A 24,886-nucleotide genomic window follows, 5' to 3' on the forward strand; every position below is an offset into this window, starting at 1 on the left:
ACATAATCTAAACTGACCCCAAATGCTGCCTGACCCTGATAATCGTATTTGGCATATAAAATGGACCATAAAACATGCATCACATGATATTTTCATATTGTGACCCTCAGTGACCTGACCTCTGTGCATAAGCGTAGGAACAGGGGGGCCGGGGGGGCCATGGCCCCCCCACTTTCGGAGGTGGGGGGGCCAGCAATGTTAACTGGCCCCCCCACTTTTTGCTGACATAAGTGTCTGTCTGTACCTAACCTACCACCCGGTAACTTGACAACATTCAGCTTGCCCTTTAATGAGGATTCCTTTTTGTTTCTACAGCGTTATTGACCGCAACTTCCTTCACTCAATGAAGGAAACCATATCAGAGACAAGACTGTGAGTCCTGGTGACAGCATTTTGTTGAATACGAGGCGCGGGACAGCGAGCACTAAAAAGGTAGGGGAAGTTGGGGCAATGCCGGAGTTGGGGCAAAGCCGAAATTCGAGATATTTCGAAAACCGTAAGACATGGATGCCACCTGTCAGTGATGCTCTGAAGCTTAAGTGACTACAATTATCGCATGTTTGTTACGAGTCGTCATTCGGAATACTTCGACTGTGAGGGCGCCAAGAGCGTTTTCAAGGTACGTTTCCCTTGTACTACATGCGCCTTTGAAGCTGCATTTTTTACTCATTATGCTACCGTTTGTCTGGCCAATTCGGTCAAGTAATCTTTAGCATGTCTTTGCATAAGTGTGCTGCCTATTTGAAATTTATACAGCACGTTGAAAAGTTATGGGCATGCAAATGAAAGTATGGCTGGCTGGGGTAATGCCGAAAACGTGCGATTACGCACGTGTTAAAGGAAATAGTTCACTTTTTAACATGGGTTTTGAACTGGAATAGCAGTTCCGTAGCCTGGGCTGAGACGAGCATAAATCAGGAGCTTTTACAGCCCAACGATCACCCTAGGCAAAGATATTCTATTTCTCGTCCCGAAAAAGGTGTCTTGCGTTGAGGATGTGTGCCTTGCATATATTCGCATCCAGTATGAAAAGAGCATGGGTACCGAAAATTCTTCAGAAACTAGAGAAATTATCTACGAGAACTCTAGAGAAATTCTCGTACTGATCAATAAGGACATTCAGCAGCAGCAGATCGCCCAAATGCCGGTGGCCGCGATCATTTCTCTAGTTTCTGAAGAATTTTCGGGACCCATGCTCTTTTCATACTGGATCGCCTGTGCCTTACAGAAACTGAAAAGTTCTTCTTATTATCAAAATATAGAAAACAATCTTTTGTTATAAATAGGTTTTATTTTCTTTGCTGATCATTTTGAACATAAAAAATCATAAATCCATTGCAAAAAAATAATTTCGTGAAAGTGAACTATTTCCTTTAAAAGCACGCTACGTGGACTTTACTGCTGTAGAATAGCAACGCGTATTTTTAGTCACACAAATTACACTTTCAACCGACACAACGGCCTGTTACCTATAAGGAATGATTTACCTGGCATTTTCTTATTATATCACACAATTATAACTTCCAGTGTGCACCGCGTCCTCAAGCTCTTGAAACGTGTGTCAGCTTTGATGAATTCTGGATAAAGTTTGAGATAAAATGGCAAAACATCAATGTCGGCATTCCCCGTAGATCATTTCTCCCATATTCGGCTTTCCCCGCAGTCCGGGGCAACGCCGAAAAAGTCACTTCTTTGATATTTTTAGTTTGTGCGCTTAACGGTATGCGAATTCATCAAATGCGCCTGGTATGTTTGAAAGGCAAAAGACTGGCCTCTCGAATGACGCCAACAAGAATAGCGTATGTTGTCTACCTTGCGTGCTACGGGCGTCAGAAAAAAAGTCTTCGGCGTTCCCCCAACTTCCCCTATAGGCAATACTAAGACAATACTAGCACGGTGCAGGAGAATGCGTATACAAACGACCAACGCTTGACCTTATCTGCTTGGGGTCGGCATAGTTCGTCAAAGGCGTACTAGCTGGGGGCCAGGGTGACCGACGACCGTGCCTCAGCCTCGGTTCAAACAGGCTGGGGGCCAGCAATGTCTGTTTCTGCCACCTCCCCCTTCCACTTTCAGTGCAGTGGCGGTCGCAGAGGGGGATCAGGGCCATGCCCTTCCCCCCTCCAAAGGCTAATCAGGGGGCCATCATATCATTTGGCCCCCCCCCAAACAACCAATGGGCCCCCATGGGCGTATGGGGCTCTGGCCCTTATTCGATTGTCACGAGACTCAAGAATCCCACGCTAGCTATTAACAGCTCCCAAGGCAGTCTTTGAGGGTCCTACACTGATCTCGGAGGGCCCTTCAGTGGCGGTCAAGCGCCCACATTGACCGCTGAGAACCCACATTGACCTCATTTGAGGGCCCCTAAACCGGCCTCAAGGGCCCAGCCGGCGTCTGAGGGCCTCACACCGGTCTCTGGGGTCCCAAGACTAGCCTTTAGGTGCCTTTGAGGGCCCCGCACTGAATTCTGAAGACCCGATGCCGGCCTCTAAGGGTCCGCATCGGCCTCTGAGGGTCCACCTTGGCCTGAGGGGTCCAACGCCGGCCCATGCCGGTCTTTTAGGGCCCCACACTGACCTCTAAGGGCCCATGCTGACCTGTAAGGACCCACATTAGCCTATGAGGCCTTGCACGGGATTCTGAAGACCTGATGCCGGCTTCTGAGGCCCATCTTGGTTTTTGAGGGCCTTCTGCTGGTCTCTGGGTTCCAACACCGGCCCATGCCGGTATTTTAGGGTCCCACATTGACCTCTAAGGGCCCCGCACTGGATTCCGGAGATCCGATGCCGGTCTCCAAGGGTCCGCATCGGCCTCTGAGGGCCCACCTTGGCCTATGAGGGCCCTCCGCTGGTCTCTAGGTTCCAAATCCCGCCCATGCCGGTCTGTTACGGCCCCACACTGACCTTTAAGGGCCCATGCTGGCCTGTAAGGACACGCATTAGTCTCTGAGGGCCTTGCACTGGATTCTGAAGACCCGATGCTGGCCTCTAAGGCCCATCTTGGTTTTTGAGGGTCTTCTGCTGGCCTCTGGGGTCCAACACCGGCCCATGCCGGCATTTTAGGGTCCCACACTGACCTCTGAGGGCCCATACTGGCCTGTAAGGACCCACATTAGCCTCTGATGGCCCAAGTCGGCATCTTAAGGTCTCATCCTGCCCTTTGCAGGCCCTGTACTGGTCTCTTAGGGCCTAAACCCTCGCCGGCCGGGGGGGGGGGGCGGGTGCCGCCCCTCCATAGGTTTTTTTTTCGCGATAGCTCCGAACACGCCGGCGATAGAGAGCTGAAGCTTGGCATACCTGACCTTTGAATCAAACGGGATCTTTTGACACCAACCGCATTTTCGGGTCAGATCAGGTCACTGACCCATGTGGTCATAAGTGAACCTCTGCACGGTCTTCAGATGTCGCAACTTCGCAACGCCCTCACTGCCAGAGGAGATTTCACAGGGAAATGAACCTTGGAGGACCTAGTATCCAATAGGAGTCTCTCAACTTGTATAATGTAGTATATCTCGGATTTTTCCTAAAGTTCATATGAGGTCAGGTCATTTTCGTGACCTCACCATTAGGTATAAGTCAATGGGGATAAACTGAAAACTTTTCTGGCGCCGGGAACGATCGATCTCCAACTATCTCAAGCACACCGAATCGTGATTTCATGCACTCCTTGCAAGGTTCGATGCGTCACTTTTGCAATGTTGACCTTGCGCGACGTCGTTTATGAAGTTATAAGGGTCTTATTAGTTTTTCGTCAATAACTAGGTACCGATCAAATTGAGCTAGCGAGTCGGGAAAGCCACCTATGGACTCAAGAAGACCTGCCGAATCGAATGATATGCGACATGACCTCCTTCGACCAATTTCGTGACCTGGGGACGCCGACCTGACCGTGACCCGAGGTCAACACCCTAAGTTTACCTCACCCAAACAAAAAGTATATCATTCGACGCGCCTGAGAGAGGCGAACACGATGCTGGCAAAATCGCGGCTCTGCGGCCATTTTTTTGCGAAGTTATTCACCAAAAACGGAACCGTGCCTTGAGGCACTTGACCTGACCTCAGAGGTCACCGGTTTTTGTTTGTTTTGTTGGGTTAGGCCCTTTTGGTCCAATGAGACCATTTCAGAGCCGGAAGGATGATAGGATATAGGGGGAGACATTGGTCTGGGCAGGCACCCTAATGAGTCGCCGGGGCTGAGCCCGTCCAGAGGACAGGCCACCCAGCCCCAAGGCACTCACTGCACCCGGCTACGGGGTGCGCTCCCTCGGGTGCAGCGGTGCCGCTCCAAGGGAGCAGCCCGCATGAGATAAAGTTGCCTGTCCAGCCCGGAGGGGGTTGCGGCGTGGAGGAGAAGGATTTCAGTGTCCTGAGGATAGAAGCACGGAACGGTGTCAGAGGTCACCGGTTGACCTAGGACCATAAAATCGGGTACCGATCTCTGCGTCTCGTAACGGCGCACACGCTCGTTTTACCGCGACGCGCTAGCTCCACGTGGGGCGAAACGGCGAGGGGGGTCGTACCCGCCCCCCGCCCCCTCGGCCAGCGCGTATGTAGAAAACCTATAGGACCGAGCCGTGGAGGGTTAAACTGGCCTCTGAAGGCCCAGACCGTCTAAAAGTCCCAAACCGGCCTCTGATAAGTGATAGTCAATCAGCCCAGTTGCAGTGGTCGCTGATATAAAACCTCTTAAAAACGTTATAGGCCTGGCTGAGCCTAGCTGGGCCGTTCATGCTGATCTTTATAGGTATATGGAAAAGACTCGCTTTGCACGTTTCACGCTTGCTCGTAATGAAAAAGTTGCTGGATGCCTCTGGAATTTGCATGGGTGCCAACGGCTGCGGAGGACAGGGGAACGCGTCCATCAGTTTGAGTTTATGGACGGGAGACTCCCTGAAATTTCAACCAATTTTTTTCTTTTTTTGTCATTTTTTTTACCTCTGAGCATGTTTGCGAAAACAAAGTGGCCGAAATCCGAGGAGAAATCGGATTTTGGGGGTAGGTTAGGTTTTGGACCTCTGGGACCCTGGCCCCCCCCACTTTCGAAAACGTTCCTACGCCTATGCCTCTGTGACCTGACCTGGTATCAGTGACCTCAAATAGCAGAATACCTATGTGTTTGAAGAACATTTCCCCATCGATGATTTTCATTGAAATGCATTTTACTCGATTTTACAACGCATTTCTTGAAATGTCTGAAAACGGTGAAAATTCGACCTTTGACCTGACCTGTGATGTCATCGGTTTGACCTAGGTCAATAAAATTGGGTCACAAGGTAGTTCCCTGATGGGGCTATCCAACACCGTTTGAAGCTTGTCGCTAGGTTGCGTGGTTCTCGAGATCTTGGGAGGGGGCAAATTGCCCCCCCCCCCCAGCAGGGCGCGTTGCTCGGCAGACCCCAACGGGGCGCGGGTTAATAGCTTATCAAAATAATGGCCGCAAAGCCGCGATTTTGGTATCATCGCGTTTGCCTAGCTCAGGCGCATCGAATGGTATACTTTTTGTTCGGACGAGGTTATCTTAAAGGGACCCTCCCACCTTAACATTAGTTTTGAGTTGAGATAGCCAAGTTTGCGGCCAGGCTCAGAAACCACCATTTATCCTGGTCGCAACCCCCGCAGCTTTATGGTGTTCAAGAAATTTCTTCCCTTTACTTGCAGGGTGGGACCAGCGTGGTCCCTATCTCTTAACCATTACGGGAATCTGATGACGTCATCAGGCTTTCGAACGTCCGTTAAATTTTTGACTAAAACGTTTTGTAGCACGCGGTGGTATATGCTGCTTTGCGCGCAACAAATGCCGCACTTTCAAATAAAGTCGCTAGGAACAGCGGAGATCCCAAAAAGTAAACAAAAGTAAAAGTCTAATATCTTGAAAACCGGTGAATATTTTTCGATGAAATTTGGTAGATATTCGTTTTTGCTCTTTCTGAACCGAGCGACATCACTTTCATGCCAATTCATTAACTTTTTTGAAGGTGGGAGGGTCCCTTTAAAGTGTTGACCTCGGGTCAAAGTCAGGTCAGAGCCCCTGAAGTGACGGAAATAGTCGAAAGACGTCATATCGCATGTCATATCCCGTCAGTTGCTGGGGTATTCCGCCACCCCCTGTTTGCTTGGGGGGGGGCGTTGATAAACGCCCCCAGCCGACAACTCGACTTCGAGAACCAATAGGCGCAGCGAAACGCACGAGACGGCAAGCGAAATAGCATTACCTGTCTTGCGACGATATAGCATTACCTGTCTTGACATTGGGGAAAGGGAACTTGCTTACTCGGAAACTTTTGACATTTTTACAATAATTAAAGGAATTTCACCGAAGTTGATTTTCGACTTAACCTGATTTACCTACAACCTAATCTAACACTCCTTAATGTGTAGCACAGCCCTCTCGGTAGCTGCCACCTGCCGGCATAACCCTAGCGTGCGCACCAGTGCCAACCCTGGGCTGCGTGACAGGAAGCGTGATGTCAATGCACTCCCGCTTGGCGAGTGATGAAAATGCTGCTTTCACCTCTGGCTCTCGGCGGCGTATTGAAGTGTACTCGTATATCATAGCACTGTGTGAATGTATCCGATCCGATACTTATAACGGCAATCGGAAAGAGAACCCAAGTCCCTAAGCACTTAAAAAAGACGGAGGCAGCGCTGAGCCGGCCCAAGCTGTGCGTCAAGTGAAATGACGGGGGTTATCTCTGTCGAGCATATTCGTCCTTCGTTAGTGTTACAAAAAAACCTTACCAAAAGCATAAAAAGGCGATCCTCTGTCCTCAGCTGTACATTTATTTCCAATCATATCGCGGCTTGCGACAGACATTCCTAAAATGCCACCAATACACACTCAACTAGGCACTCAACTAGGGCTGTTACAGTGCCCACTATCAACAACAGGCCAAGAAACACGAGTAGTTCATGCGACAAAGATGGGGTTTAACACAACATATTACAAATCGCCATTGGGGATGTCGTATGCGACACGTCACGCACGCAATGCGTCACAATAGTGCCAAACAACGGTACGGTATACAGACAATATGGACACTCTTGTGCTGCGGCCACACCAATTGACGACGTGTCATGGTCTATACAGATGAGTTAGCAATCAGCATGTCCTCCCATAAAACGTCGCCCCGTCGAAAATAAGAAATGAAAGTCGTAAGACCCGTCACAGCGACATCGTTTTTGGCAGACGCTTGAAATCAGTGAATGACAAATGAGCAATAAGTGGCAATTGATTACAAGAAGTACATAGAGCAAAAGGACGTTAGCAGTTACAAATCGCGAGGTAGGCATTACGAGACATGTGAGGCGTTTCAACATAATCTCCGTTTCCGATTGTTCTGTTACACCTTGTGATGTCACATCTGTCCTGAGATAAGCTGTGTACACAACTACGCACAGCCTTTCTCATGTGAAACTCAGTACACAAAACAAACAGTACACAAAACAAACGATACACAACCATAAAACAATACATCCCTAAAAAAGCAGCTTACACAAAGGGTCCGTTTTCTGCTAAACGCTCACAACTCCACGACATGAGTCGCGTGATTTTGCACAACACGAATCCGCTTTATGCGTGTTACAGAGCACAGACTACCTACCTATACACCTCATCAAGGGAGCCTAGCCTACCAATCAACTAATACAACACGGGTTCGAGTAAAAGTTCGCATAGCAAACACAGAGTATTTACAACACCCTTTCTCGCTGAGCGTTTTGTTCAACACAGGCGATAGTCTCGTGCCTGACAAGATCCGCAATCAGTAGCCAGGCAGTTCTCAGCAGCTTGGGTCATGTCGACTTTGGCCAACCTTCAGAAAACGGGCTTGTACGAAGTGGCGGTCACAGCTACAACGAAGAGCTTTCAACCTTGCAGGCAACTAGCCAATAGGACCTTAGTGTCTTCTAAGAGTCCGCCCACCTCTACACTCTGGTTTACCTGACAGCGTATCCGACCCTAAGTCCTGCTCTTGCTGATTCCAAGTTCACCTCTACATCAAAGTTCCGCCAAAGACGAGCTCGGTCGAACATTTCAGGCTTAGTGACTACCCACTTGGCTGGTGACAGTCTGTCAAACAATCCTAAAACGAGAGTGGCAATCCAAGACACCCTGCTCTTGATGACAATCATATTTTCTCCCCTTGGTGACGATCCTCTCCTCTTGCGCTCTTGGTGAAGATCATCCCAAACTTGTTGAACGTCACGCTGCCCTTCGCGACGATCCTCCTGGATGGCGGCCCTGCTGCTCTTGGCGCCAGTCCTACATCCTGGTCTTGGTGACGGTGAGCCCGCTGCTGTCCGTGTTGACGTTAGACTCGGTGAGACTCCTCTCCCCTCCACCGGACGTCCAGCTGGCCGCCGCTCGAGACACCTTGTGACGCACCTTTTCCGCCAGAGTGAACGACACGAAGATGAAGACTCCCTGAAGAGTGTTGAGCACCACGAAGGCGTACCAGAGAGGCGGGAAGTCAAGCCAGCCGGCCACCAGGCCGACCACCCAGGACAAGCCCATGATGACGGCGAGGCGGGAGTAGAGACGCAGGTTCACCTGGGGAAGACAGAGACAGAGAGGTCAGGGTTGGTGAAATCATGACAGGCATCCGCATAGACGTGGGGTCACCCAAGGGGAGGGCCAGAGAGGTTAGGGGATTCAGGGGGAAGTTCGGGAAAAAGTACAGTTATGACAGGCTTCGATTACAGAAGTGACTGTGAGCTCGTCTCGGGAAGGACAGAGGTTATGAGATCAAGGGTGGGGTCAGAGGGGCAGTACAAACACAACAGGGCTCGAGTAAGGACGCAGGTTCGCCTGAGGGGCGACCGATATGACAGAGAGGTCAGGAAGGTCGACGACAAGGTCAGGGGGAGGGGTGCACTTAAGACAAGGTTAGAGTAGAGACGTGGGTTTCTCAGGGAAGGGACAGGGAGACCAGACCAGTCCAGGGCAGTGCAGGGCAATGGATGGCAAGGGGCACGGCACGGGAGCTCCCAGAAATCCGTCAAGCGCAGGATCAGGTTATTTTTTTTTGAAGGGGAGGTCAGAGAGGTCAGATCAGGCTTCGGGTAGGCTCACATACATATGAAGAATGGGTACCTACTTATCTATGACCCTGTCACTTGCTATCCCGCGCCCGGCTGGGGGTCCTGGATTTCCACGCCCTGCTGGGGGGGGGGGGGGGGTGTTTGAACACCCCCCCTTGTAACTCGGCTCCTGGGCCACGTAGCGATACGCGGAAGGCGGCGTTCGAAAGAGCGTAAAAAATAATGACGAAATCACTTCGGTCAATTTTTTGGTCAGGTCAAAGGTCAGGTCACCAGAGGTCATTGAAGGCAAAATTTCGCCGATTTCCAGGTCGAATGTCGACAATTTCCAAGAAGCCCACGCATAACTCGGGAACTAATAGAGCTACAGCGCCGAGGAAAAGCGCATTCGATAGCCCTATTAACGCCCTTTCTGAGTAATCCTCTCAGATTTGACCTAACGTCAACGGTTTTGCCTGCAGGGGGCAAAAACTGCAAAAATAGCCGATTTTTTCGAAAACAGTTTTTCTGCAATAACTTTTGACCCAAGCCTTGTACGAGCTTACTGTTACCGGCATCGTGTTCCTCTCGTCAAGACGCATCGAATGAACTATAACTTGACCTTGAAAGGTCAACTTGAAAATTTGACCTCAGGTCAAGGTCATGACCTGACCGGAAAGGGTCATGTTGCATATCAGTCGATCCGTATCGTCGAGCTGAACACATCTAAGGCGTTTTCATCGCTCTAGCATGCCTCTATCAAAAGTTATTTGCGAAAAACTGTTAGATACCATTCGTGACCTAAGATGACCTCAGGGCATAAACAAGGGTCACGGACACCATTTTCAAGTTCAGTGCGTCTAAACCACTTGTAATTCGGTGTTTGGGAGTGTTTATAATGTCTTTCATCCAAAAGAGGCGCATTTCAATTTTCTCCCATTGACTTATAATGGGCAGGTCGCAAAATTGACCTGACCTTAGGTCATCGATATCAAAATTCTGAGATATACATTTTGTACGTGCTATTGCTCTTAGCAATCGCTGAAAGTTTCAAAGCGATCGGTCACTCGGTGTAGCTATGACAGACATTGAAAATTTTTATGAGGTGAGGTCACTTCAAGTGACCTGGTGACCTGACCTTGAATGACCTTGGTCTGAAAATTTCACAACATGTGTAGAATTGATGTATGATAAGGTGTACCAAAAACGGCGGCGCTCCGCGCCGCCGTTTTTGAGATATTCGCAAAAAACCACAAGGGGGGGTGTTCAAACACCCCCCCCCAGCAGGGCGCGGGCTATTATATCTTAGCTTAGGTACACTGATAACGGCCATTTAGACTGATCTCGAGATACGGCACTAGCAGATTCTAGCTAGGATAACAGGGGCCGTAACAATAGTAATCATCCTCACCTTAGACGGTCCGCAGGTCATGCTCTGCGTCGAGCGAGTCGTCTCCCTGATCATTAGAGCGCTGGAGACGAACAGCACCACGTTGATGCCCATCACAGCCGCCAGGGGTACCGCAAAGAACGCCATCAGCGCCCTCCGACGGCTGAACCAGCACACTCTGTCTCCGAATCCGGGCCGATAGGCGGCGGGCGTGGAGCCACCGTGTTCAGCGATCATGGCGGCTGCGAGCACAGCTGACGTCATCAGCGTGACGTAGATTGTGTACAGCAGGAAACGGCCAAGGTGTCGGCCGCTGGCGACTCGCAGCTCCTTCGTGGCTTTCCTGTGAAGACGGGGGGGGGGGGGGGATGTCAGTGGGTGGAGGTCCTGGTCACGGGGAGAGGGAAAAGAGGTCAAGACGGGAAGAGACGAAGGAGGACGAATGCATACATACGTATGGGTGGAATGATAGTGATTGCCTATCAACATTCCATACACAAGAAACCTGGTAGGTAAGATACAAAAAACGGTTTGTCAAATTACTCTTGTGGATGTTACAATTCATCATTAGTTTTGATTAAAGGCTGTCATCACTCATCAGTCACCATTCTTTTCACCGCGATAACATCAGATTGGATACGTTGGATTCTATTGAAAGCACAAGATCGGATACGTTCTGTCTTATCGATAATCAGATCAGATAGTCTGGTTTCATCAATAGCACTAGATCACATAGGTTTGTTTCACTGATAACAAAAGATTGGAAGCGTTTTGTTTCATTGATAACATAAGATCGATTCATTTTTGTTTCATTAATAACACTGTTCGCCAGATTGGAAAGGAATAGTTTTAGGTATCTTTCAGCTTTGATCAGGTAAGCATGGTCTTTTCAATGCATGGATCGGATGCGTTTGTATCGAAGGTTTTTATGATCAAAGGTCACTTGAACGCACAACACGGTATGTGATCAGATGTTTTTGCACATGTTTTTATGATCACATCAATATCAGTTTGTTAAAAATGGATGTTAAATTCCATCCTTTAATATCCGGCGAGAAGGATGGAACTTTTGGTTCTAGCACGCAGGACCCAGCCGATCGAAAGGCAAAGGTACTAAGTCACAATATAACGGATAGCAGCGTAGGCTCTCTTCTCAGGTTTAGCAATAGCAGATTCTATCCTAAGTAAATCATGCATTAGCAGCTTCAAATGGTATAAATCAGTCGTTACGCGTCTTCTCTCATACACTTCCGCAGCCAGTAGCGGCGGAACACCTTCAATTAGGGGGGGGGGGGACACTGCCGACTTTTGGTCCCATTCTTTCCATGCGACGCCCATAGGGCTAATGTTAAAATGCCAAAATCAAAGGGGGCACGGTGCCCCGGTGCCCTCCCCGTTCCACCGCCTATGTCCGCAGCACTAAGATCGCGTTCAGAAACTTGAAATTTTCAGTGGACATCAAGAAAGGATAGAGAAGCAGCTATACGAAAAATCAGCCTTCTAGCTTTAAAAATTTCGAGTGCAGAGCAGAAAGACTACCTGGGGGGGGGGGGGGGGGGTGGGGGGTGGGGTGGGGGTGGCAACCCCCCCCCATGTGCGGGCGAGGGTTAATGAAGTGACTGTTCAGGGAGGCGGGGGCGTTTGTAGCTATGCACTATGCAGGGTTTGTTGACATTTCTGACGCATTGGCAAATTGAGAATTCTCACAATTGGGTGCAAAACTACGAAATCACCAATTAACGAGCCGTTTTCGTTCTTTCTCACCAGGCTAGTGATTAAGGATTATCAACATCAGCTGTTTGCTTAGTTTACCTCATCGGGGACATTTGATGACGTCATGTATGGGCGTCACCAAAGCGTCCCCAGCTGGCGCCTTAGTGTGAACTATAAACCCGCTGCCACCGTTTGGTTTCGACCGTTAGCAGGGGATGGTTTGTGTAATGTCTATTGATTCAGGAGCCGATGAGCTGTTAAACTGCAACTCTCAGGGGGTGATGACGTCATTTGCCAGCGGTTGATTAGGGACGGGTTTCTTAGGAAGGGAGCAGACCCGTGGAATGACGCTGGCACGGCAGAAACGAGGTGTGAAAGGCAAACAGCTACTGCGCTGCAGGCTGCATGGCGGCCAGAATTGTTTGTATTTTACAATGTCAACTTGTAATAGAGGTTCGGTCGAAATACTGTCCTTCAAAATGCGTGATATGCATGTCACACGGTGTATAAGTAGTCTTATCTGCAATATGTACGAGTGATATGTGAAGTTTTTCATATTTACATTTTGTTTAAAAAGGTTTGCAAACTTTCTCAGAATGTCACAAATTAATAAAAGCAGGTAGTCCTCCGGATCACCTTAACGAGAGTTGCGCTAGCAATGAGGCTATAGCGTAAAATATAATATCGACGTTCCGGTTCGTTCAACGAAATAGGCATGTGAGCGTTGCACAACACGAACACTTGCTTCCCCATTTCTAGACTTACATCATTATCGGCTGCACCCCTTCATTCTAACACCACTGTCATCATCATTTTAAGTTCCCGCCACTCCATTTTAATGAGCCTCAATTGAGTGAATTCATCCGTTGAATTCAAAGCAATTCTACTACTCGTATAGCTGCAGCCCTCAATGTCCTGTGCACTGTTAACTTCGTGAAGGGTGCTCGTGCCGTGCCTTTGTCACGTGCCTCTTGGGACAGCGTCCCGCTTCCCAGTGCCGCCACTTGCAGCGTCACTCCGCGTGCAGTTTCCGCGAGTTAGGCGTGGGACCACGCCAGGTGGCCTGCAAGGGGTACAGTTTCGCACAAGCCATGTGGTTCAATGATACTGCATGGGAAGTCCGGGGGCTTGAATGGACTAATGGTTTCAGTGACAAAAGTTATTGCGACGAAAAGGAATAAGACAGCAGTAGCTCGCAGTTCGTTGTCGTATTATCTTGCTGCATTTAATTTAAAAAAGCGAAACGTGCTCAAGTGGTAACTCGCTTTCACTGAACCATATTTCGATTTATTTTTAACTGTTCCAATATGCCGAATTAGGTATACCGTTCTATTTTGTTGTCTGTCCGGCACCTAAACTTAAATGAAGCCAAACTTTCATAATAGTTTTTGCATGACATGACATGAGTAAACTAAGATTCAAGTGTGCCATGGGAGGCAAAATGGGATACGTATGATTGACCGATTCAAATTCAAATTCAAACATTGTCGAGTGTTTGTAACTCTTATCGTTGTACTGGCATGTCAATCGGCCCTAACCCTGGTTATCAATGACAAAAGCTACACTAAAATAAACTTAATCCACCAAACGTTTCAAGGAATTACTTTGCTATCGGCATACCTTGGATCAGATTGAACGGTTCGACGCCCTGACGTAGGTTATGCAATTTCTTGGCACAGGCCGTTGGCCACGTCACTCAAGCACTGTATTTACTCTATCGCGTGCCGGAGTTGGAGGAAAAGAATGACGCCTACTGAAAGTCCGGATTATATCTTTCAGACTTCCGACCATGCGGAAAAATCTCGCTGTAGACAAAAATACATCTAAGTGACGTAGGTTTCGATGCTAATCGTTACAGTGTGTGGGTAGGTAATTTCCAGCAGACTTTCATCATATCCCGGACAAATTCGATGTAGTTTGAGTTGATGGTGTTTCAGCAGAAACGGTTAAGCCCTTGGGGAAAAAAAACTGATTTTTGGTTTGGAGATATGACCTCGTTTTTCAGGTCATGTCATGACCCAAATGGCCAATTCTCAACATCTTGCGTTTGCTATGGGCCTTGTGAGCTTTTGACACCTCGATTTCGGCCTTTTTTGCCAGTCTTACCTCCCACCTGTCATGGAACATGTTGTTCGACGATGTACAGGTGTCAAGGTCAGGGTCAAGGTCAACCTAGGTCATCGAAGATAATTCCGTTTTAGGCAAGCTGAATTTACTTTTTGTGAAGTTTTTTGACTGCATTTTTGGTAAAAGCTTCTCAGATCATGATTTCATGTAATATGGACACATAAACAATCGGTGCACACCTCAGTATACACACAGACACACAGACATACAAACACATATAATTGACCTTGACCTAGCTTGACCTGAAATGACCTCAGCAGTAAAAATCTGGTCGGGTAGTGTGACAAAGAGGTTCTAGCTGGTTTGGCACCAGAAAACGGCATCGTCATCGGTATATGATAAGCAGCGCACTTGATATCCAACGGTGACCCAAAACAGCAACATTTTTTAGTTTGACCTGACCTGGAAGGTCAATGACTGACCTGAGAAGGTAAAACTGGGTATCATTGGATTCGTCTCTTCCCAAAGAATCTTTTTGTCTTTACCGCTAAGCTCTATCTCCAACAGGAGCGAAATGGCACGGGGGGTGGCACCCCCCCCCCCATGTGCGTTCTAGGATGGGAAAATGGCATGTGCGGGCGAGGGTTAAAAAATCTGAGGTAAGGTGCATTAGCTTTAGATGCATATCCGCATCGAATATGTAATGTGGTTACATTTTCTTCCTAAAAAAGTCCTACCTTAGATCAAATCGATGTCTGTTTATGCTATGAACTGACTGACCTACCATGTTTAGCGCAGATAGGTAATCTGATGCTGAAGGGAGAAAATGGCCTCACCGATTCTGGGTACCATTACTGTTCAAAGGACATAAATAGTGGGTTGTGCCTTTTACGTCTCATGCGGGCTTATACGTCTAGCGCATCCCAAACAAACTGGATTCCAGCTTCAAATTTGTCCTGAGCCTCAAATACAGGATTACAAAGCTGTATATTGCGGAGAGAGCCGGGCACTGATGATGATCGCCAGTGCTCGTCTTACTGTCGATCGTAATATTCCGTGGAACACTTTGAGAGCCAAATCAAGTATAACTGAGAGCCGTTACACTTAGGAATATTCCTGCCTTGTTATGGTTTATAAAATATTGCTGTCGTAAAAGTCAATAAAACCTTCCAGAATGAACCTTCAGTTATCGTAGGTAAATGATACCGCCTTCTCCTTTTTAATTATATGAAGCCTACCGATGGGCTATAGGCTTTGCGCGCATGTCACATTGAAATGAGTGACACCCAAAAAAAAAAAAAAAACTTTTGCTTGCACCTACTTTTTCGTCTGTTAATGCCTAACACGAACGTTTTTCCGTTTTTTTTTTGTCAGTCATGCCTCCGTCAGTTCTTTACAAACTTAGCTAATAGCTAGAGGTGAATTGAAATTAAATGTAAGTTAAAGGTGTACTTAACGAACACTCGCAAAAGCCCGCAAAGGCACTTAACGATATCAGTTCTTATATGCGTCATGAGCCTATTATCTAACTTGGCACAAGTTTTAGAAGTTAAAACCATTTTCCAATCATCCGTCATAATTGCAGCCATGCGTAAAAGTCCTTTTAGCGGTCTGCAAACGGTGTCATCAAAGAACACATTTGTGACACTCAGCATTAGCTTCGTAGAACAAGATGCTTGAATGATAAGAGACTGCAAATGTAAATGCCACTCCAATTAAATCCACGCCTTGTTGGCGGTAAATTCAAAGTGATTGTTTCCCTCGTACACAAATCACCAGCCTACAATGCAGAATAAATAGCTGTTTGTCTAGACGTTTGTTCGCATCTTTAGGATGTTGTGCTTAAGGAACGAGTACGCCACACGGCTTCTATAAATTATCAACAGACAAAGCAAACAATGCAGGCAAGACGGTATGAACAGTTAAACTAAGCGTGAGCGCCTGAGCTGTAAGTTCGTATTTCACCTTCTCCTGCCCCAGTTACGGCAATTTTCAATTCATTTACCTGATGAGACTTAGCAGCTGTCAAAAACATCATTTAACACTAGAAACATCCAAATTCTAAATCTGTCAGCGCCCTCAACTCACCTGAGCGTAGTGAACACGTCGAAGGCCATGATGTTCATCCAGAAGAAGGAGGCGATGAAGGCTGCGTACATGATGACGGCGAGGGCGGCACAGCCGGGCTCTCCGGGATCCTGGCTCGGCATCACCAAGAAGCAGATGTAGCCCACCAAGAGGCAGACGCTGAGGGCCGCCAGGTTCTTCCCCGACAAGTTCCGGATCTCTGACACCAGACAGAAGGCCAGGAGGTGAAGGGTGAGGCAGATGACTGAAGCGGCCAGGCAGAGAAGAGAGATGTAGGAGAGAGCCTGGTCGAACTTGCTGAGGTCGGCTGACACGGCACAGATGACCAGTTCGCCGTCACGGAGTTCGAACTGACCGGCAGAGTAGGTGCGGTCGTATAGCGGGACGTACACGGTCGAGTTGTCCCGCACCTCGAAGTCGGAACCGTTCAGGAAGTACTTTGGACACAGCAGGAACTCTGTGGCCTGTGTCGCGTTCGAAATGGGTCGCTCCAGGTCAGTGGTATTGGTGCTGTCCTCGTCAGTATCGGTGACGTTGAAGACCTCCACTTGGACACACACTCCATCGCGAAGAACGAAGCCTGCAGCGTCGCAGACAACATCGCGGCACATCTTGAAGAACGGGTCCCAGAGCTGCGTATCAGCACAGACGGTCACCGCTCCCACTTCCTCACTTCCAGAGCGGTCGCCAACATCCATCAGGATGGCGAAGGACCGTGTGTTGAAGCGGTTGCCGAAGTTCCTCGAACGCAGCATAGGTCGACGCATGCAGTCGATGTCTCTCGGAGGAAGGTGGTTGCAGAGGGCGCAGTGCGGGTTGCGGTACACCTCGTTGTCGTAGTCGTAGACGTAGGCGGTGTAGGCGCCACAGAGATCAGCAATGCCAGGATCAGTCCAGTTGGACGCGCAGGACGAAATGCTGACGCGGCATCGACGCAAGAGGAACTCGATCGTCTCCGTGAAGAACGGATCGAGTTCACACTCGTGGAACGTCTCGCGATCTCCTTCGCCGATGGTGATGCCCCACTGTCCCAGGGAGTTCTGCTGGAGATTCTCCATGGTGAACGCGTCCGTCACGTTCAGGTCATCCCGTATCTGAGACGTCAGCGTGGGGCACTCGACGCGCGTGCGCCAAAACTCCGCGCCTTGAACGTCGCCGTGACACATGGCGCAGTAGTAGTTGCGGTAGGTCATTCTCGAGTTCGCGCTGGTCACGGGCAGTGCACCGAACGGGTCCTCAGAAAGCGAAGGAGGTTCGGCGCAGCGGCGCGCCACTCCGGCATCCGACCAGTCTGAAGGACACGAGGACACCATGTATATCCCGTCGTAGTGTCTCAAGACGTGGCAGGTGATGTCGTCACGGGACTGGTTGCCGGCAGCAGGAGCATCACGACAGCAGTCTCCGTAAGTGCCGCACTCCAGGTCACAGAGACAGCCTCGCTCTTCCCATGATTGCTCAATACGCGGTCGTTTCTGGTCGAGCAGGCAGAGATGTTCAGCCTCACACCTCTGGGTGATGTTGCGCTCTGCTAGGTCAGCAGTGATACGCGCAGAGAGAAGAGCAGCGTCGGAGGAAGCGGACGCCGCCGGCACGTTCAACACTATCGTCAGCATCAGCTGTAGCACCACGAACGACGCAACCAGCGGCTTTCTAAGTCCCACACCACACAAACCGTCCACCGACATCGTCCTCTTCACCGAACACCGTCCACTCGATGTCCCAGTCGTCACCGAATCACCCGATCGTCCACTTTTCCACCGAACGTCCGCCTCTGTCATTGTTCCACTCACTGGTCCACACGACGCGTCCGGACACACACCGGAAACTGTCGGCCGTTCACACTCGCTAATTGTCACCAACTGTGTCAATGACACCGGTGGTTGTGTCAGTGTCAGTGACACAGCCTGTTCACGGAGCAGCGGCAGCACCTCTCACCGGGGCCGGATTGAGGACACAGGAAGCGCCCCAGACGGAAGCCGAGCTTTACGACCCACGCGGTCCACTGGACGCCGATCCACTGCCCCGTCCTGGTCCAGTCTGCTTCACGGCACTCCTGGCACCCACTCCGGGTCACTTCACCGCCCCGGGGCAAATCTCAGACCCAGGTCAAGGTCACCACCAGTCCGGAACGTTCGCGACCTCACGAGATGTGGCGCAACACTGAGTCAGCAAAACTGAGAGCGACTCAAACACAGCCCCGCGCGGACAACGTTAGAACGAAACTGCCGCGGCCGGCGCCCGGGCGACTACTTTCGCTCTTCGAGTCTGGAGCCGCCGTGACGTCACGCCAGATACGACCGCTGATTGGTGGACGCCGGAGACTGCGTGAGGGAGCCGGGAGGGCCAGGACGGGAAACAGGATGTCAACAGGGAGGGGAGGGGAGGAGAGAGGAGGGCGAAGGTCACCGGACGGCGTCGGGAATGTCGGGATCCCCAGCTCCTTCCCGGGTCTATGGGGTGCTTTGTCCAGTGGCCCAGTTTCCAGTGGTTTGGGTTCGGCAAAAAGTTCGGCAGCAGGGACGGGGGACTGGTCCTAGCAGTTACAGATGTAGTAAAAGTCTTCGGGCCCTCAAATAAGCGGTGCAGTTTGAGTTGAGACAATGGATATTTCTAATCATACCCTGGAAGTCAGAATTAACCCTCTTTTTGCCCAGAAATTCCACCGTATACAAAGCGCTAAAAGAAGATCCAGTGACTCAAAAAGGAAAACTAATTCAATTGTCTTCTCTCCTCAACACTGCACTTACAGACGCTGGGATTATTCCAGTGTAAATACACATAGTATACAGTATCACATCATGCATGTTCGGTTGGAATTGATGTAATAGCAAAGTAAAATGTTGACCCTGCTACGGGATAGGTACGGTGACGGGCGAGCCTAGATCGACCGAAACCGATATGAAATTCGTTACATTTAATCAAACACATAGACGTATGCCTAAATCAATATCGAAATCATTGATAGTCTCAACTTCTGCCAGATCGTTATACACAAAACGACTACGACGGTCCGAGGCACGCCAAGTCGGCGCCCTTTCAGCGGCTCCCGAGAAGCATGTCCTTACCGCTCTAGAAAATATCCTCTCTCACTTCAAGGTCGAACGTCAGTTCAAGCATTCCCGTCTCCATCCTTGCGAGCCGGCATTAATTAATCTTGTGCACGAGAGCTTTGCACGAGCAGCGTTGCACCTTGCTTGCACATCACGTGGTTCGTGCATACTGCAATGGAAGTGAATGCGTGGGCAATGTGGGCGTAGCACTTTTTGCGGATATTCGATTACAGAAGCGAGCGGAAGAAAACGAAAGTCGACGAGCAGGATTCTCTGATAAAATGTTAGCCGTAACTGAAGAGTATCAGAGTGCGCAATAGTTATAGATGGTTCTTTCGCGAGGTCATTTCTGATCTGACAGTAGCTTTGTGGGCTACGAATGCACTCTCCATTTCATCGATTTCATCAAGCAATAGACTAACAAAATATATATTAGCATGCATCTGCTCAAACATTTTACCAAATTCGTAGATTCGCTAGGCTACGGTAAGTTGTTGAATTCGCTAGAGCCTATACATATTGCATCCCAATCATTTGACAGATTTTTTTTACCAGATCGGCTCAACGTTGTCACCAACGTTGTCTGGCGCATATAGCTAGTTGTAAATTGTTTTACCAAGGAAAGCTCTTTGTTTCACCTTCTTCGAACATTATCACAATCAAAAATCCATATAAGCATTATCGCTCAATAGTCACAAAGACAGCACATACTAATGACAAGTAGGATCCTGTCTCAAAGTCTGTAGAAAACGACATCGCCGCTTGTCTATCCAGGTCAGTGGCTCCCCCGGCATTCTCAGACGGTGATTACCTCGGGCACCGGCCCCGGCAGCGTGGTCGAGCCCAACCGCCCCGCTCGTCAGGTAGACGATGCTGGTCCCGCTTCGCCACCCCTCGCTGAACAGGCTTCACTGTGGTACGTGTGGTCATGAGCGCATTCAGTTCAGTCTTGTATACTTATACTAGGCGCATTCGTAGCACAAGACAACGGTTGGGCTATGTGAGTTATGCTCATGGAATTTTAGGGAAGGGTTCGTTGTGGCTCCCCCCCCCCCCCTAAAAAAAGACGACGACGAAATGTCGAAATGTGGTGTCTGATTGGCTGACCCCAGAATTTTACCTGCTGCTACTTACCGACTATCGAGAATACCTGGAGCTGGCTGTTATCATCGAAATGACCGGCTGATCGGCACCAGCAAGTCATAAGCCTACGTAGGGTCAGGCCTCTTTTCGACATTCGTGTCGGTAAGACCCAACTAATGTGTTTAATCTAGACGTTTACCTTAGGCCAGACTCGATTCTAGTTCAGATCCACTCGCTCTGACAGCCTAACATCCACATGCGTGCGAGTGGAGCTGACGAAGGTTTGCTGGTTTGATTGGATACGTGCGAACCAATTGACAGACACAATACGGGTAGCGCCTCGCCGTGGGAATGAGATTTGTGAACCGCATCTAGGCAGCTACCGTAGCGGAAAATATGCGCCGCAGGAGCGCCAGGATAGAAACGTCGACGGCTCTTCGGGTAAAATCCGCTCAGGTATCTCTTTGTTATGAAAGTGGACTTGAGACCACAGGCCTTCATGGTATCGTCAAGGGACCTTATTGAGCGAAAGTATGAGATTTATTCCTCTGCAATGGCTGCGTCTTGCAATGCGATGTCTTGTCATGTACTAGGCTCTGCAGTCTGCATGCTCACTACTTTTGTCAGAAAAGATGGGTTTAACCCTCGCCCGCACATGGGGGGGGGGGGTTGCCACCCCCCCAGGCAGTCTTTCTGCTCTGCACTCAACATTTTTAAAGCTAGAAGGCTGATTTTTCGTATAGCTGCTCGTCTATCCTTTCTTGATGTCCACTGAAAATTTCAAGTTTCTGTGATTTTTGGTTTCGGAGATATGACCTTGTTTTTCAGGTCATGTCATGACCCAAATGGCCAATTCTCAACATCTTGCGTTTGCCATGGGCCTTGTGAGCTTTTGACACCCTGATTTCGGCCTTTTTTGCCAGTCTTACCTCCCACCTATCATGGAGCATGTTGTTCGACGATGTACAGGGGTCAAGGTCAGGGTCAAGGTCAACCTAGGTCATCTAAGATAATTGCGTTTTAGGCAAGCTGAATTTACTTTTTGTGAAGTTTTTTGACTGTATTTTTGGTAATAGCTTCTCAGATCATGATTTCATGTGATATGGACCCAAAAACAATCGGTACACACATCAGTATACACACAGACACACACAGACATACAAACACATATAATTGACCTTGACCTAACTTGACCTGAAATGACCTCAGCAGCAAAATTCTGGTCGGATAGTGTGACAAAGAGGTTCTAGCTGGCTTTGCACCAGAAAACAGCATCGTCATCGGTATTTGATAAGCAGCGCACTTGATATCCAACGGTGACCCAAAACAGCAACATTTTTTAGTTTGACCTGACCTGGAAGGTCAATGACTGACCTGAGAAGGTAAAACTGGGTATCATTGGATTCGTCTCTTCCCAAAGAATCTTTTTGGTCTTTACTGCTAAGCTCTATCTCCAACAGGAACGAAATGGCGCGGGGGGGTGGCAACCACCCCCCCCCCCATGTGCGTTCTAGGATGGGAAAATGGCATGTGCGGGCGAGGGTTAAATTTTTGGATGAAAGCGACAGTTCTGTAGTATCTATGAAACATGTTTGCATACATATATTGGATTTATAATACCGAAATGCAGTCTATATTACCGATTATATTGACATTGCCAAGCGTATGTAGGGTAGTGAAAGCCCGAATAAGTGTCTCATGTATAGGCTATAGGCCGAGGCAAAGAAGTCCAGTAGGTGCCACGAGTGATCACTGATCAGGCCTATGGCCGTATCGAAACCGTCATCCAACCACTGCCCCCGGGGCACGCCACGTCACCAGCGCACGTTCTGCGAACCCACTGCTACCCCTGGAGTTCCCATATGGCGGACATGTCACCGGAAACAGGCGACTTTTACAGGCGACCGAGCGCGTGCGTAACGGTCAGGCCGGCATTTTTACTGAGGCTTATTATAGACTTGTGGATATATGTAGGTAGGTACGGCACGTGCTCTTTTGAATGAATGATGAATGAGTGTATAAAATGTCGCTGCATGAAAGCGTTATGCAACATTGTTACATTTTCCCTTATCTGCATGCATGATGATAAAATGTAAATAAGGAGACACCAGAGCATTGTGATGCGATGCGAGGTCACCTTGTTATTGCCAATTGCCGCCAAGGCACCGAAGGTAAAAGAGACTGTCACTGATCTGATCATAGTTCTGGGATTTGACTTTTTGATCAAGGATAGGTGCGAAATATGGCCATGCTCCTTACGATAAAAATCGTATCAAAACTCACCTTCACAGTCTCGCCCGACGCCTGGATGGCTGTAGTACCTAGTAACTGAATAAATAACGATGTTTCAGGGTGCATTGAATATGAGCCCTCAAGCCCCTTGCAATGGCAACTCTGCAAAATGACACATTGCCACGCGGTGATACACAATCTGACACGAAGTGGCACCGACTCGCGGTCAGCCACCTTCCTTCCTGAGCGGATAACCATTCCACGAACAGAATGTTTCGATAGCGACCCCATGTCTAGCTGAGGTTACTGCAACCAATCAACAAAAGCTGACTTCATGGGCTGCAAGGGACTACTTGCTTGTCTTGTTACTGTCAAGTTGTTCGCCATGCCGCATCGAATAGGAGGAAAATGTATCATTGTTACACTAGGCAGACTCTCGATCATTTGCCCTACATTTATTGATGCTCGTATCTTGCCTCCATCATGATCTCACATTCCATGAACAGACGATCAGACTACTGTGATGTATTACGACTCACGCTATTCAGCACCGCGTGAATCGTAATACATTCGAAAATTATACCGCACTCATCCGCTCCAGTTTCTGCCATACGGTGAATCCTGATCACCATGCACGCTCGTGCACTGTGCACTCTGCACCGTGCAACGTCCTGAATCATCCACACAAAGTACCGTTTGAACACGTCATCGCACATCTGCTATATTCAACTGCCATCGCTGAGAGAACGCACCATCCTTCCATCCTTCCTCTCGTCCCGCCCATCCGTCATCCATTTCTACAGCCATCTGGCATCCATTTCCGCGGCCATCTGGCAGCACTATTGCGTCACTGGCAGCATGACGTCACAGACGGACCCATCCAGCGCCGAACCACGCCGCCTTCCGTCTACGTTCTGCAATACCGTCCGAACCCGGCGGCAAGTCTCTGTCGCCCGCGAAGTAGGCCAACTTCGTCGTCGCAGCGGCAGGCTAGCCGGCCGGCCGGCTGGTCGGCTGGTCGCTCGGTGGAGCAAGTTGATGGTAGCGTGCAGGACGGGCGATGTAAAGTCGCAGCCGGATACAGCCGGGGGGGGGGGGGGTGGAGGTGAGGGGGGTGACTGCTGAGGGGGCCGGATGCTAAAGGTACCGGACCGACCGGTTAGTTTGACGGTGACGTTCTCACCAGGCCGGTATAGCACGATATCGGAGACAAGCCTGAGTGTCACGGACGGTTTCTCCAGAGGAGCGTTGTAAAAATGCTGACCGGCTAGACGACTGGATCGGAATAGTAGTGAAAGTGCTCTATATAATTTTTTATGCGATATGCTGCAAAGGGTGAGTCGTACTAGTGAAGAATTGGTAAAGGATAATTAGTAAGCTGACGAATTTGTACGTTTCAATGTCCGCGGTGACTGGGAGAAATTGTGCAAACAAACAATTTGTGATCGAAAGAAAACATGGTAACATGGCCTTCCTTACATGGTAACAGTACACTCTTACATGCCATCCAATGCTCCTTGGGTGAAATGAAATATCCATGAACGGCTCAGTTGAAATCCCAATCATACGCCAGCTGATCCGGCCAAACTGATGGCGCAAACCCCTTTCCTCCCGGACCAGCTTATGACTGGAGAGAGAGAGAGAGAGAGAGAGAGAGAGAGAGAGAGAGAGAGAGAGAGAGAGAGAGAGAGAGAGAGAGAGAGAGAGCCGGATGGAGGAACTGGACCGAACACAGGGCCCTTCTCAATCTCAACGTCACTGGAGGAGACCCAGCTTAGTCGGTTTCCGAGAGTGGTGCAATCCTGTATTTATAGCTAGTGCGGACTTAAGACGGTAGATTATGTATGTCGAATGGGGAGGTCGAACGTCGCGGGAGATGAATCATAAATATTCTGAGAGAGGCTATCGAAATCCCTTATTATGACCGCATCACGTGAATAATCAATCGCATCATAGCATCTAACAAAATGCAACAAAAGCGAAGCAAAACAGTAGATAACTGCAGTACCAATCTGATGTTAAGCTATTTGGGGAATAGTTGTGCAAGTGGTGCGTTATTTCAAAGTCCTTGTGCATGCATAAGTGTTCTCACGCTTCGCTGCGCTAAGGCTTCCAACCCTAGGGATCTTCCTTTCAATGGACAGAGAATCCGGAATTCGATGACGGGGAGCACACCACTTGGCGTGAAGGTCACCCTCCGTCCCTGTCTCGTCCCTCCCTCTCTCCCTCCCACCGGAAAGGCA

General features: G+C 49.1%; 1 protein-coding gene across 1 annotated transcript; it reads right to left on the reverse strand.

Moving 5' to 3' along the window:
* Nucleotides 1–6,759: 6,759 nt before the first annotated feature.
* LOC122363177 lies at nucleotides 6,760–18,541 on the reverse strand. The gene is made up of 3 exons (XM_043332138.1): nucleotides 16,279–18,541; nucleotides 10,432–10,753; nucleotides 6,760–8,550 (listed from the first exon to the last, which is right to left on the reverse strand). Exons 1-3 carry the CDS (start codon nucleotides 18,054–18,056, stop codon nucleotides 8,263–8,265), a joined length of 2,388 nt encoding a protein of 795 aa, XP_043188073.1. The 5' UTR covers nucleotides 18,057–18,541; the 3' UTR covers nucleotides 6,760–8,262.
* Nucleotides 18,542–24,886: the final 6,345 nt, after the last annotated feature.

The sequence above is a fragment of the Amphibalanus amphitrite genome, unplaced genomic scaffold (genome assembly GCF_019059575.1).
Source record: "Amphibalanus amphitrite isolate SeventyFive unplaced genomic scaffold, NRLGWU_Aamphi_draft 000608F_arrow, whole genome shotgun sequence".
NCBI classification, from domain to species: Eukaryota; Metazoa; Arthropoda; class Thecostraca; order Balanomorpha; family Balanidae; genus Amphibalanus; species Amphibalanus amphitrite.